Genomic DNA, 15,744 nt, shown 5'->3' with positions numbered 1-15,744 from the left:
TTGCTTGTCCAGAGTAAGATGAATAACTATTACAGTTTCTTAGTCTTTCTTTTTAGAGCTGCCAGTAAGTCCAGATAATATCAGATACAAAGGAGAGTGGAAAATCTAGAAATCAGGATTCTTAAGTTTTTGGCCAAAGAACATTGATTCATTCCTTTCATTCCTATTGGCAATTGACCCCATTTTTCAATGATGATGTTGTAAAGGTTAATGTTGGTAAGGGAATGGGGTAAGGATGGGATTTGGATTATTTCCTAATCAATTTTAGGAATTGTGTTAGTAATTAAAGATGGCTGATGTGTGGAAACTGACAGGGGTCATCATTTATGGGGGTCATCTTTTCTTCCCTGGATTATTATAGCAAATTGCTAACTGTTCTCATATTTCCAATCATGCTTTTTAGGCCAGATTCCAAAGTCCTTAATGTCATCTAAAGTACCTCTTTGGTGTCAAGTCTTGCCACTCCCAAAATGCCTTCTCTTCTGGCAGAAGCAAACCATTTGCATTGCAGTTCCCTGTATACACCAGCTTCTTACACCTCTGTACTTTAAACCTGCTTTTATTGTCTAGAACATTTTTTCACCCTCATATCGTCTTGAATTAACACCTTTTCTATCTTTCAGTGTTCAGCTCACTCATAAGCTCCTTCAGGAAATTTTCTTTAACCCTCACTGCCTTCATTAGGGATCTCCTTCAAGCTGTGAAAGTAGCCAGAGCATACCTCTAGCAGTAGTACTGTAATTGTTTTCTTGTTGCTTGTCCTCAATTTTTCTTCTGTTCTTATCTGACCACATTTTGTACATTGAAGCAACTTATGGCAAGAACAAATCTAATAAGATGATGGTAAAATATAAATAAGACTAGCAAATCCAGAATGGGAAAAATTAAAATACCAGTTAAGACCAGCTCGGTTAGGGATGGGGAAATACACAAAGGTTCCAGCTGTTTGGGCCTATTAGGTGATATAGTTGAGCCTTGATTTGTCTCTATAGGCGATTTAGCAGTCATAAGGGAAACAGTTATAATTGTCATCAGAGAGGAAGAAACATTGATTTCTAAAATAAATTTACATGTAGTTTCACATAGGTGGTACTAAGATATGTGCAAGATCCTATGAGAAGTTAGTAATGGGTTTCACATTACTTTCTTACAGTATTCTTCAACGAAAGCAGAGAGCATGACGTTAATATAGAGCTTAGATTGGGTGCAGTTGTTCACACCTGTAACCCAGCACTTCAGGAGGCCAAGGAGGGAGGATTGCTTGATGCCAGGAGTTCAAGACCAACCTGGGCAGCATAGTGAGACCCTGTGTGTAAAAAAATTGAGTTGGCCAGGCATGGTGGCACATGCCTGAAATCCCAGCTGCTCAAGAGGCTAAGGCAGGAGGATTGCTTGAGCCCAGGAGTTCAAGGTTACAGAGAGTGGTGATCACACCACTGCACTCCAGCCTGGGTGACAGAAGGAGACCCTATCAAAAAAAAAAAAAAAAACATACAAAAAAGTAAGCCAGACATGGTGGCTCATGCCTTTAATCTCAGCACTTTGGGAGACCAAGGTGGGTGGATCACTTGAGGCTAGGAGCTTGAGACCAGCCTGGGCAATGTAGTGAGATCCCCATCTCTACAAAAGTAAAAAATTAGCCAGGTGTGGCAGCATGCGCCTGTAGTCCCAGCTACTTGGGAGGCTGAGGTGGGAGCACTGCTTGAGCCTAGGAGGTCGAGGCTGCAATAAGCTATGATCACACCACCGAACTCAAGCCTGGGCTACAGAGCAAGACCCTGTCTCAATAACAACAACAACAACAACAACAACAACAACAACATGGTGCTTAATGAAGGCATTTCTTCAGGGACTTAACATGATTAGAGGCTCATGCCTCTAATCCCAGCACTTTGGGAGGCCAAGGTGTGTGGATCACCTGAGGTCAGGAGTTTGAGACCAGCCTGGCCAACATGGTGTAAACCCCGTCTCTACTAAAAATACAAAAATTAGCTAGGTGTGGTGGTGGGCACCTGTAATCCCAGCTACTCGGGAGGCTGAGGCAGGAGAATCGCTTGAAACCCGGGAGGTGGAGGTTGCAGTGAGCCAAGATCGTGCCATTGCACTCCAGCCTGGGCAGCAAGAGCGAAACTCCGTCTCAAAAAATAAAAATAAAATAAAAAAAAGAGTGATTCTCTCTTTCCTTTTATTTCCATAGTGCTTGCCACATAGCATTACTCAGTAAATCTTTATTGAATGAATGGCTCTATATAATTAGATTCTGATGTGTTTTGGGATTGATGTTTGAAATGAGTTTTACGATATTGTATCAACTATATGGAAAATAATGGAATTTCTTCTAGGCCAGGATTTCTTAAAAGTGGCAATACTGACATTTGAGGCCAGATAATTATTTGTTGTGAGGGGCTTTCCTCTGCACTGTAGAATGATTATTAGCAGTATCTCTGGCCTCTACCCACTGGATGCCAGTAGAATCCTCAGTTGTGACAACTAAAAATGTCTCTAGACATTGTCAAAGTTACCCTGGGACAGGGGGCAAAATGGCCATTACTTGAGAACCACTGATTTAGACCATGGATCCTCAGTGGCAGGAAAGGGAGGGATTAGAACAGCTTCAGAATTGCATTTTCTGTATTTTTATGGTTCAGTTAAATGGTGAATGCTTACATACTAGGAGAAATAAAATTGAAGTGCTGCCAATTCGAAGTGTAGCAAGGGGCTGGGCATGGTGGCTCACACTTGTAATCCCAGCACTTTGGGAGGCCAAGGTGGGTGGATCACAAGATCAGGAGTTCAAGACCAGCGTGGCCAACATGGTGAAACCCTATCTCTACTAAAAATACAAAGAATTAGCTGGGTGTAGTGGCGGGCACCTGTAATCCCAGCTACTCGAGAGCCTGAGGAGGGAGAATCACTTGAACCTCAGAGGCGGAGGTTGCAGTGAGCTGAGATTGCGCCACTGCACTCCAACCCAGGCGACAGAGTGAGACTCCATCTCAAAAAAAAAAAAAAAGTGTAGCAAGGGAACAGGATGCAGGTGGTGGAAACTGAGTAAATTGATTGACTTTTTAAAATTAAAGACTATAACTGAAAAGTTGATCTAAAGAAAATTAGGTATGACTAAGCAACTGAATAAATGAAAATACTAAAGTGATCCCAACTATTGGAGCTTTTAGAAGACTATGTTCTACTTGGTTGCTTTTCTGTAATGTAACAGGCATACATAGAATATGAAATTGTTGCTTTTGGAAAATATACTTTTAAGATTATCTCAATGAAGAACTGATTTTTCCTATAGCCTGGCTTTACTAATTTATAAGCAAAATGACTAAAGCTCAAGTATACTATTAAGTTAATTCTTTAATATTTTCCCCCCTAGGAACTCTCTGTAGCTTCTGCAGACATGGGGTTTGATGATGTGATATAAGTAGATGTTTATATTTTACAATCCATGAAGGTAGTCCATACTGTGCTCTTAAAGCAGCAGCCTTCTAATATCATTCTTAGTTGACGAGTAAACAGAATGTTATGTATGTAATGAGGTCCCACAAAGACAATAGTGTTTTGGAACACCGCAGAGGAAATAATTTGCATAGTTACCATCATTTTATAGTTATGAATCAGTGACTGTGATGTATTTCCGTTACCCTTATTTTTGAACAGGCGTTCTGTTAAAAGTATTCTATTCCTTTCTTAGATATGGGGTGTTTAGGGGAGAGGGGACACATTGCTTGTTTTCTTAGTTACAAGTCTCCATGTTGAGAGGAGTTGCACCCAAGGATCTTCATCCACATGCACATCTGGTACACACGACAGGATCCTGGACTTTAAGCCAATGATACAATGAGACAAAGCTTTTCGGGGAGGGATATAAATTGTTGTGGTCAGAGGGTGGCAAGAGAAACAAGTGACGGTGAAAAAATTCTGGCCTCATCATTTTTCAGTAATAATTAAGAGCACAATATTACAACTGCAAGGGTGAAGGTATGTGGGCTGATGGAAAGGGATAGTTTTGGAGGGTGCTTTATTGAAGGCCCAGAAGAAGTAAACAAACATGGAAAATTTACTCCACATTGCCAATGACAGGCTGTACTCTGTTTCTATAGCTTTACAACATTGATTATAGAAGACAATGCAAAGGAGTTGAAATTAGATTTTTTTTTTTTTTTTTTTTGAGACAGACTTGCTTTGTCATCCAGGCTGGTGTGCAGTGGTGTGACCATGGCTCAGTGAAGCCTTGATCTGGGCTCAAGTGATCCTCCTGTTTCAGCCTCCTGAGTAGCTGGGACTATAGGTGCGTGCCGCCACCCCTGGACTCAAGATTCGATTTCAAAGATGGCATAAGCATATTGATAATGAAATGAGGAAGGTGGTTTATTACTGTGGGAAAAGCTTCAGTCTGATGTAAGACAGACTTGGTTTAAAATTTCTATTCTGCTACTTACTGATGTGTGAACTTGGGCATGCTATTTAATACCAGCTGGATGGTCTCATAAATATTTTCGTTTTTTATACATTGTTTTGGGAGTATGTCACAAATGTATTTTTTAGAATCCTTCAACTGTCAGTGGCTAGCTCTAATGTGAAAGGAGGCTGGCCTAGAATTTTCTCTGAGTGCCCTTCTGATGTTAAAGATCTGAAGCCTACTTAGTAATAATGGAGGTTTCAGCCCTTTTGTCTCTAGAGAGAATGAGCGACAGATAATGACAGATGAAAATAGTGCTTTTTTTAGCTACATGGAAACATAATTTGTGTTCTTACTCCAAAAGCAATCTATGATCATTTTTAAAAATTAAGACTTTTTAAAGAGCAGTTTTAGGTTCAAAGCAAAATTGAAACAAAGGTACAGAGATTTCCCATATACCCTCTGCCCCTACACAAGCATAGTCTTCCCCATTATCAACATCCTCAATCAAAGTGGTACAATTTGTTATAAACTGATGAACTTACCTCATCAATTATTACCCAAAGTCCAATTATCACCCAAATTCCTCCTCATCTTTTCATGGCCTGATAGCTCATTTCTTCTTTTATTTTTTGAGATGGAGTCTCGCTCTATCACCCAGGCTGGAGTGCCGTGGTGCCATCTCAGCTCACTGCAACCTCCGCCTCCTGGGTTCAAGCAATTCTCCTGCCTCAGTCTTCTGAGTAGCTGGGATTACAGGTGTGAGCCACCGCGCCTGGCCAGCTCATTTCTTTTTAGCACTAAATAATGTCTATTGTCTGTATGTATGACAGTTTATTTATTCATTTACCTACTGAAGGACATATTGGTTGCTTCCAAGTTTGGGCAATTATGAATAAAGCTGCTATAAACAACCATGTGCAAGTTTTTATGTAGACAAGTTTTCAGCTCCTTTGGGTAGATACCAAGGAGTATAATTGCTAAATCATATGTTAAGAGGATGTTTAGTTTTGTGAGAAACTGCTAAACTCTTCCAAAATGGCTGTACCATTTTGCATTCCTACCAGCAATGAATGACAGTTCCTGCCCCACATCCTCACCAGCATCCGGTTTTGCCAGTGTTCTGGATTTTGGCCATTTTAATAGGTGTATAGTGGTTGTATGTATTTTCAAATGGAACAGAAAACACAAGATTGGCTTTGATATTTTGCAAGATAGAAATTCCATTCTGAACAACTGACTTACTGTTTATGCTTGAATCTTTTCTCTTTTTTTTTTTTTTTTTGGAGACAGAGTCTCGCTCTGTTGCCCAGGCTGTAGTGCAGTGGCGTAATCTCGGCTCACCACAACCTCCGCCTCCCAGGTTCAAGCGGTTCTCATGCCTCAGCCTCCCGAGTAGCTGGGATTACAGGCACGCACCACCATGCCCAGCTGATTTTTGTATTTTTAGTAGAGATGGGTTTTGCCATGTTGGCCAGGCTGGTCGTGAACTCCTGACCTCAAGTTATTTGCCCGCCTCGGCCTCCCAAAAATGCTGGGATTATAGGTGTAAGCCACCGCACCCAGCCTATGCTTGACTCTTTTATTAGTTGGAGCTGTTAATATTAATAACTTCACCAGGTCAGATAGGTTGAGTGGTAAGTTTGCTGATAGGTTTGATTTGGGTCTGAGACCCAGACCCAAAATCTAGGTTTAGCTACATTAAAAAGGCAACCACTACAGATAAGTGTCCAATCATGAGATCTCTTAAAACAATGATGGAGTCCGACCCTGTTAGGAAAATCCTTTTGCTAGAGAGAGAACTCAGATCTCTTTCATCCTGGTCATTATGCCTTGGGCTAAAAGGAGGACATTTAACATTTATCGTATGCCAACAGTGCTAGGCCATTCTGCATGTTATCTTACTTAATCCACATAATTTATCTGTGAAATATTTTCTATTGTCCCCATGTATAATTCCAAGTTGTTTGAGTTGTTTTTTTTAACTTTCCCAGACTTTATATATGCCACTCCTCCACCTAGAATAGTATTATGCCTCCTTTTTGCATAGTGAATGCCTACTTATTCCTCAGAGCTCATCTCAGATGCTACTATTTTAAGGAAGCCTTCCCAGTCCCCTGGGCTTGTTTCCCTATTAAATGGATCAAAGGCTTGATTCTCTATTACACTTCACTGATCAAGGTGCACTGATCTCAATAGCACAAATAACTATGTGAAGAGTCATTTAATATCTGTCATTTCTTCTGAAGTGTAAGCTTCATGAGCACAGTAACTGTGCCTGTATCATTTTTCTATGTTACAGTGCCAAGTATAGTTCCTTGTTTGGTAAATAATTATTATATGATGATGGCAAATAAATTCCATAAACAGAAGGTTTTTTTTTTTTTTTTTTTTTTTTGAGACGGAGTCTCGCTCTGTCGCCCAGGCTGGAGTGCAGTCGCATGATCTCCACTCAATGCAAGCTCCACTGCCTCCCAGGTTCACGCAATTCTCCTGCCTCAGTCTCCCTAGAAGCTGGGACTACAGGTACCCACCACCACGCCTGGCTAATTTTTTTTTTTTTCGTATTTTTAGTAGAGACGGGGTTTCACCGTGTTCGCCAGGATGGTCTGGATCTCCTGACCTCGTGATCCGCCCGCCTCGGCCTCCCAAAGTGCTGGGATTACAGGCGTGAGCCACCGCGCCCGGCTGCATAAACAGAAGTTGAATGCTGGTCCACTGTAACTTCAAAACCTTCCTTTAAATTATGCCATATGCAGGACCTAAGAAGTAAAGGAAGTATTTCTTAATAAAATCACTCCAGAGGCTCTTCCTGAACTCTGTTTCAGTTCTAGATTGGCTATCTAACGATAAAAGTTAAGCATTAACTTTATGTGGTTAGGGTGTGGTCTGAGATAAAGAACCTAAAGTCTTTAAAGTCTCCCCAGTTCCAAGTAGGTAATCCCTTCCGAGAAGTACCACCTTTCTGAGCGGCTGTGTTTGAAGAAAGCTAGTGGGAAAAGTTCCAGGACTATATGTCAGGAAACTACAAGAGTTAGAAACATTTGTTGATTTACCAGTGTTTTTAACTTCCTGCTGGGCTGAAAACTGCTTGTTTTGTGGAAAAGCGAAACTTGGCAGCAAACATCTAAAATGAAGAGCCCCCAGACTTTTGAGGAACAAACAGAATGCATTGTGAACACTCTCTACTCATGGACTTCTTGGGCCCAACATTGCGGGTTGCCAACCGGAACCTATGCTGTGTAGATGAAGTAGATTCAGGTAAGGCTCCTGGCCTAGGTGGTGATTGCAGGTCAATAAGAGTATGTTTTCAGCTGGGCACGGTGACTGACTCCTGTAATCCCAGCACTTTGGGAGGCCAAGGCAGGTGACCTGAAGTACGGGGTTTGAGATCAGCCTGGCCAACATGGTGAAACCCCATCTCTACTAAAAATGCAAAAATTAGCCAGGCATGGTGACTCACGCCTGTAGTCTCAGCTACATGGGAGACTGAGGCATGAGAATTGCTTGAACCTGGGAGGCGGAGGTTGCAATGAGCAGAGATCACGCCACTGCACTCCAATCTGGGCGACAGAGACTCAGTCTCAAAAAAAAAAAAAAAGGGTATGTTTTATTTATTTCCTTTAAGTTTCAAAAGGCAAACTCTAAGCTTTCAGTAACACCTAAAGGGAAAGAGGTTCTCAATGAAGGGAAACTTTCTGACTATTGGTGTTGACAGAACATTTAAGCTCTTGGGAGATGATGTGAAAATTATTTAAAAACAAGACCAATTTTTCTCATTGTCCAGATTCCTGGGACTTGCCATTGCTTCAAACATTGTAACAAATGTGTACCCTCTGTCCTAGGCGAGCCTTGCTCTTTTGACGTAGTTACCATTGCCGGTCCTTCGGATGTTGGGTGACCAGTTCAACGCAGAATTGGAAACTTCTGCCAAAAACATCATTGCAGAAACCATTCAGGGACAGGTCAAGTTTCTACTTCATGCTATTATTTGCCACTTTTTTTTTCTATTTCAAACTTCCTTTTCTTACTAATCCCATACTATGGTGACATGAATGTTCTATGAAAATATTTGGGGGCTTATATTCCAAGGAGGTGTAGCAAGAATTCTCCAATTGCTAAAACCTAAGTGGTACAGAGATGGAAAATTTTTGGCATAGGCTGATGAACCTTCAGCTTGTCTCTACTTGGTCATCATCAGAGCTGTGCTTAGTGTGCATAGAGCACATTTTATAGCACTTTATTCTTGGCAAAGTATAGCATCTTTTTTTTTTTTTTGAGACAGGGTCTTACTCTGTCACCTAGGCTCAAGTGCAGTGGTGTGATCTCAGCTCACTGCAGGCACTACCTCCTGGGCTCAAGTGATCCTCCCACTGCAGCCTCCTGAGTAGCTGGGACTTCAGCCAAGTGCTACCATGCCCATCTATTTTTTATTTTTATTTTTATTTTTAGTAGAGATGAGTTTTTGCCACGTTGCCCAGGCTGGTCTTGAACTCCTGAGCTCAGGTGATCCACCCACCTCGGCCTCCCAAAGTCCTGGGATTACAGGCGTGAGCTACCACACCCAGCCTATGCTTTTTTTTTTTTTGAGATGGAGTCTTGCTCTGTCACCCAGGCTGCAGTGCAGTGGCATGATCTTGGCTTACTGCAACCTCCATCCCCCGGGTTCAAGCAATTTTCCTGCCTCAGCCTCCCAAGTAGCTGGGACTACAGGTGCACGCTGCCACACCCGGCTAATTATTTTTTGTATTTTAGTAGAGATGGGTTGTTGCCCAGGCTGTTGCCCAGGTTGTTGACCAACCGTGTTGCCCAGGCTGGTCTCGAACTTCTGAGCTCAGGCAATTGGCCCGCCTTGGCCTCCCAAAGTGCTGGGATTACAGGCGTGAGCCACCACGCCCAGCCCCAGCCTATGCATATTTTAATACTTATTTTGTTGGAGGTGGGCATTTTTTTCCCCTAGGGTCCAGCAGTGAAGTATATACAGGAATGACAGGCAGTCTACAAGTTTGATGCAATGAGGGATAAGCCCTACAGCAGCTCACTGGCTTTTCATCAGAATGCTGATTACTGGCAGTAGCACTTGGACTCTGTACCAGATGTAAAGACAATAAGGCAGTATCTAGGAGATGTTGCTGATATATATCAACAATGACAGCTAATATTAACTTATCACTTACAATGTGCAATTATTATCTCATTTAATCATTATGCCCCTGTATGAGTTATCATGGAAGCTATTATTGCCACAGCAACCTCTCCCCATCTGCATATAACACCACAAAAGCAAACATCTAATCTGTTTTGTTCACTGCCATATTCACACAACCTGTAACAGTGCCTTATATATAATACGTCCTCAATAAGAATTTCTTTTTTTATTTTTTTTGGAGACAGACTCTCACTGCAACCTCTGCCTCCCGGGTTCAAGTGATTCTCCTGTCTCAGCCTCCCAAGTAGCTGTGATTACAGACGCCCGCCACCATGCCCTGCTAATTTTTGTATTTTTAGTAGAGATGGGGTTTCACCATGTTGGCCAGGCTGGCCTTGAACTCCTGATCTCAGGTGATCCACCCGCCTCGGCCTCCCAAAGTGCTGGGATTACAGGGGTGAATCACCGCGCCTAGCCCATCTGGGTGGATCACCTGATGTCAGGAGTTCAAGACCAGCCTGGTCAAAATGGTAAAACCCCCATCTCTACCTAAAAATACAAAAATTAGCTGGGCAGATAACTTGACGTCAGGAGTTCAACACCAGCCTGGCCAACATAGAGAATCCCTGTCTCTACTAAAAATACAAAAATTAGCTGGGTGTGATGGCCCATGCCTGTAATCCCAGCTACTTGAGAGACTGAGGCAGGAGAATCACTTGAACCCGGGAGGCAGAGGTTGCAGTGAGCTGAGATCACGCCACTGCTCTCCAGCCTGGGCGACAGAGCAAGACTCTGTCTCAAAAAAAGAACCACACTCTTAACCGTTATGCTTTATTCTTCCTACTGTACACAGCTTGGGCAGTGTGCCTAAACTACTTTCAAGCAGAACTGGACCTGTTACTTCCAGTTACTTGCCCTGAGGCTGTCCTAGGTAGTTGATAGCTGAGTTGACTTTTTTTTCATTAAACAGATTTTTTTTTGACTGGGTGCCATGGCTCATGCTTGTAATCCCAGCACTTTGGGAGACTGAGAGGGGCAGACTGCTTGAGGCCGGGAGTTTGAGACCAGCCTGGCCAACATAGTGAAATCCCATCTCTACTAATAATACAAAAATTAGCTGGGCATAGTGGTGCACACCTGTAATTCCCAGCTACTCGGGAGGCTGAGGTAGGAGAATCACTTGAACCTGGGAGGCAGAGGGAGGTTGCAGTGAACTGAGATCTCACCACTGCACTCCAATCTGGGCAACAGAACGAGACCCTCTCTCAAAATAAATAAATACATACATACATAAATACATACATACACACATACATACAAACACAAATACAAAAATTAGCCAGGCATGGTGGCACACAACTGTAATCCCAGCTACGGGGAAGGCTGAGACAGAAGAATTGCTTGAACCCGGGAGGCGGAGGTTGCAGTGAGCCAAGATGGTGCCATTGCACTCCAACCTGGGTGACAGAGCAAGACTCTGTCTCAAAAAAAAAGAAAAAAATTATTTGACTTGAACTTGTTTTAATAAAAAAAAAATTTTGAAACAGCCCTAAACTCAGGGAAAAGTTGCAAGGATAGTACAAATAATTTCTCTCTTTAATCATTTGACAGTAGGGAGTTGACATGATATTTCATCAACCCCTACTATTTTTTTTTTTTTTTTTTGAGGCGGAGTCTCGCTCTGTCACCAGGACTGGAGCGCAGTGGCCGGATCTCAGCTCACTGCAAGCTCCGCCTCCCGGGTTTACGCCATTCTCCTGCCTCAGCCTCCCGAGTAGCTGGGACTACAGGCGCCCGCCACCTCGCCCGGCTAGTTTTTGTATTTTTAGTAGAGACGGGGTTTCACCATGTTAGCCAGGATGGTCTCGATCTCCTGACCTTGTGATCCGCCCGTCTCGGCCTCCCAAAGTGCTGGGATTACAGGCTTGAGCCACCGCGCCCGGCCAACCCCTACTATTTTTATACTTCCTTCAAACAATTAGACATTCTCTAATTGACATTCTCTAATGTAACCACATTCTAACCATCAAAACTAGGAAATTAACATTGATTCGTTTTCATCTAATCCTTAGATCTCTTTCAAGTTTTGCCATTTGTCCCAATAATGTAATGTATAGTAAAAAGTTGTAGGCCAGAATCACATATTGCATTTAGTTGTCATTTCTCTTTAGTTTCCTCCAATCTGGAATTTTTCCTCAGTCTTTCCTTGATTTTCATAACCTTGACACTTGAAGACTATGGTCTATCTTGTTGAATGTCCCTTAATTGGGTTTGTTTGATGTTTCTTCTTGAATAAATTAAAGATATGTACCTTTGGTAGGAATATCACAGCAGTATTGCTGTGTTCTTAGTGCATTGCATCAATTGGCACAAGATTTCATTTTATCCCAGTATTGATGTTGTTAACTTTAATCACTTAAGATGGTGTCTGTAAGGCTTCTCCTCTATAAAGTTACTCTTTTCCCCTTTGTAAGTAATAAGTGTTTTATGGCGAGGTACTTTGAAACTATGTAAATATTCCACATTTCATCAAAATTTCAACGCATTCATTTCTTATCAGCATTGGACCCATGAATTCCTACTTTATTCAGTGGGTTATAATCTGTTAACGTCATTATTAATTTAGATGCTCAAATCATCCTAGTTTTAGCTAGTGGGAGTCCTTTCACTCTAGACTGCACCTCTTTGATGTGTCTCTATTTTTATTTGAGTACTTCCTTAATTTCTGACAGAAGATCTTACACTTCCCTAGCCCCAAACTGAAATCAACCATTCTCCAGAGAGCGCTGGTTTCTTTTATTTTTTGAGACGAGTCTCACTCTGTTGCCAGTCTGGAGTGCAGTGGCACGATCTCAGCTCACTGCAACCTCCGCCTCTTGGATTCAAGCAATTCTCCTGCCTCAGCCTCCCGAGTAGCTGGGACTACAGACGCACACTGCCAAGCCTGGCTAATTTTTTTTTTTTTTGTATTTTAGTAGAGACGGGGTTTCACCATGTTGCCCAGGCTGGTCGCGAACTCCTGAGCTCAGACAATTCGCCCGCCTCGGCCTCCCAAAGTGCTAGGATTACAGGTGTGAGCCACCGCGCCCACCTTTTTTTTTTTGAGAGGGAGTCTCGCACTTTCGCCCGGGCTGGAGTGCAGTGGCGCCATCTCGGCTCACTTCAACCTCCACCTTCCGGGTTCACGTGATTCTCCTCCCTCAGCCTCCAGAGTAGCTGGGATTACATGCGCCCGCCACCACGCCCGGCTACTTTTTTTGTATTTTTAGTAGAGACGGGGTTTCACTACGTTGGCCAGACTGGTCTTGAACTCCTGACCTCATGATTCACCTGCCTTGGCTTCCCAGAGTGCTGGGATTACAGACGTGAGCCACCGCACCTGGCCTTTGGTTTGTTTTAATGGAGAATGATATTTAGAAATCAAGATTTAGGTGCCCTCCCACATGGATGTCCTTTTCAGTTTGGGCTCTGATATTCAGCTCTGACCACCCTTGACCCCCGTAAATCCCCACAGATCTTGCTTGGACCCACCTAATGGCTTTTGGATCCCATATTTGAAAAGGAAAGAGGAAAAGAAAGAGCTACTCAATTATTTTAATTATTATTTTATTATTAATTCTAATTAATTACTATTTTTGAGACAGTCTTTCTCTGTCACCTAGGCTGTAGTGTAGTGGCTCAATGATAGCTCACTGCAGCCTCAATCTCATAGGCTTAAGTGATCCTCCCACCTCAGCCTCCTAAGTAGTTGGGACCACAGGCATGTGCCACCATGCCTAGCTACTTTTTAAAATTTTCCATAGAAACAGGGTCTCAATGTGTTGCCCAGGCTAGTCTTGAACTCCTGACCTCATGTGATCCTCCCACTTTCGCCTCCCAAAGTGTTGGGATTACAGGTGTGAACCACTGCACTCGGCCTTTTTTTTATTTGAGACAGAGTCTCGCTCTGTCACCCAGGCTGGAGTGCAGTGGCGTGATCTCGGCTCACTTCAACCTTCACCTCCCAGGTTCAAGTGATTCTCCTGCCTCAGCCTCCTGAGTAGCTGGTATTACAGGCGTGCGCCACCATGCCTGGCTAATTTTTGTACTTTTAGTAGAGACAGGGTTTTACCATATTGGCCAGGCTGGTCTTGAACTCTTGACCTCAGGTGATCTGCCTGCCTCGGCCTCCCAAAGTGTTGGGATTACAGGTGTGAGCCACCACTCCCAGTCTTTACTTGAGAGTTTCCCAGACATTTCCTAGTCATTCAAGCAATACCTTTACAATTTAACCAGCAGGACTATCACATACTTAATATTTTTCTTTCAAATCATTTTTCGTTTATTTTGTTTAACCTAAGCAATAATACCTGAAATCATGGGTTTGATGGACTACTTATGTATTTTCAAATGCCCATTAAGATAACAAAATGTTAAAATGAGAAAAGATTATCCATCTACCCTCTGAGATTTCGTTAGTTACCACCAATTGCACATTTGGCACTCTAAGAAACAATCGCTCTACTGGATTCCTGCACCTGCAGCCTCCTGTACTTTTTGAGTGATACTCTGTTGATATTTCGTTTGTCTTTCCTCAGGCAGGAGCTATACTCCAGAACACAGTGGAATCTCTCAGCAAGACCTGGTGTGCTCAGGATTCCAACTTAGCTTATGAGAGAGCCTTTCTGGCAGTGTCAGCGAAACTTCTTGAGTATACGGCTCACATCGCTCCTGAAGTAGTGGGACAGGTGGCTATCCCCATGACGGGTATGATCAATGGGAACCGAGCCATCCGGGAGTTCATCCAGGGCCAGGGAGGTTGGGTAAGTGTGTTGGGGCTCCTGGTTTTGCTAGGTATTTGCACTGTTTTTGTACTAATACCTGGGATTCCAATTCATTACCCTTTTGGTAAATTGGAAACCAACAGGAAAACAGGCTTCCCTATTTTGCTGAAAATGCCTAGATTTTCTTGCCATGGAAAAGTGGAGCAGACAGAAGATCAGCCTGTGGGTGTTGGACTCCAGAGTCATGCTACCTAAAATATTGACTGCTGACTACTGTAAAGCTAATCTTCATTTCCTACACATAATCATCTATAAAGTATATTCGTGGTAGAGTTCTAATTTCAGCCTGGCTTCGCTCTGTTCCCTTGTAAATATCTGGGTCTTTTTTTCCTAACATCTTTATGTGTGTGTTAGGGAAGTCAGAATCACCTTAATAGTATCTAAGAAAAAACAGTCTGCTGTAGTTGTAACCATAGAAGGTATTCTAAGCCCATGTTTTAGTAATCATTAGAACTTATGCTGTCATAGAGCACTCCTTTCCGTTTACAGGGTCAGTGGAAGCCTTAATAAGAGCTACATTTCCTGGAGCTATCTGCAGATCATTTCCTGGTTTCTTAGGAAGTTCCTGAAAGCAATTCCTTTGACTGTAGGATTTTCACTGTCTTTCCTAGGAAAATCTGGAGAGCTGAAGAGGTGGAGCTATTCACGAGACTGAACATCACTTCCTTGTTGACTGACTGGGTGATTAACTCCTGGCAATTCAAACAAACAAATAAAAAAACACTTTTTTCATTTTATCAGAACTGAACTTAGCTGAATAAGTTATTTTTTACTGATTGTTAAAGTTGGGAGCAGCTGCCAGAGGCCTACAGAGTTGGTTTTTGTTTTGTTTTGTTTTTTTGTCAACTTAACGCAAACCACAGAGATTTTCTACTTTCTGTTTTCACATGAGTTTTAATGAGGTTCTGTTGAAGCAAAGACCTCTAGACACAAAGTAATGACTTGTTAGTAGTGGAATTATAAACAACAGGGCAAGCCTTTGCTGGAGGTATTTTGAGAGAAAGGGAGAATAATGGAAACTATTCCTTCAGATTTAGCCCTGTCCTTTGGTAAGAATCTTGTATACTAATTTTGCAATTTAAAGGATTTCAGGAAGCTTTTTGGTTGAAAAATCTTGGTTTTTTTTTTTAGACGGAGTCTCGCTCTGTCACCCAGACTGGAGTGCAGTGGCTCGATCTTAGCTCACTGCAAGTTCTGCCTCCCCGGTTCACGCCATTCTTCTGCTTCAGCCTCCCGAGTAGCTGGGACTACAGGCGCCCGCCACCACGCCTGCCTAATGTTTTGTATTTTTAGTAGAAACAGGGCTTCACCATGTTAGCCAGGATGGTCTGGATCTCCTGACCTCGTGATTCACCCGCCTTGGCCTC

The 15,744-nt window shown here is 42.6% G+C and overlaps 1 protein-coding gene across 1 annotated transcript; it reads left to right on the top strand.

Moving 5' to 3' along the window:
* Positions 1–7,419: 7,419 nt before the first annotated feature.
* Positions 7,420–15,448, top strand: BCL2L15 (BCL2 like 15). Its single transcript, XM_010371979.2, is given in 6 exon segments — positions 7,420–7,588; positions 7,591–7,666; positions 8,251–8,287; positions 8,289–8,370; positions 14,132–14,356; positions 14,989–15,448. Coding segments are annotated over 6 exon segments (489 nt in total). The 5' UTR covers positions 7,420–7,537; the 3' UTR covers positions 15,007–15,448.
* The last annotated feature ends 296 nt before the right edge of the window (positions 15,449–15,744 follow it).

The sequence above is a fragment of the Rhinopithecus roxellana genome, chromosome 8, assembly GCF_007565055.1.
Source record: "Rhinopithecus roxellana isolate Shanxi Qingling chromosome 8, ASM756505v1, whole genome shotgun sequence".
NCBI lineage: Eukaryota > Metazoa > Chordata > Mammalia > Primates > Cercopithecidae > Rhinopithecus > Rhinopithecus roxellana.
The sequence above is the reverse complement of the archived record's forward strand: the minus strand, read 5'-3'. Positions and strand labels throughout refer to the sequence as shown.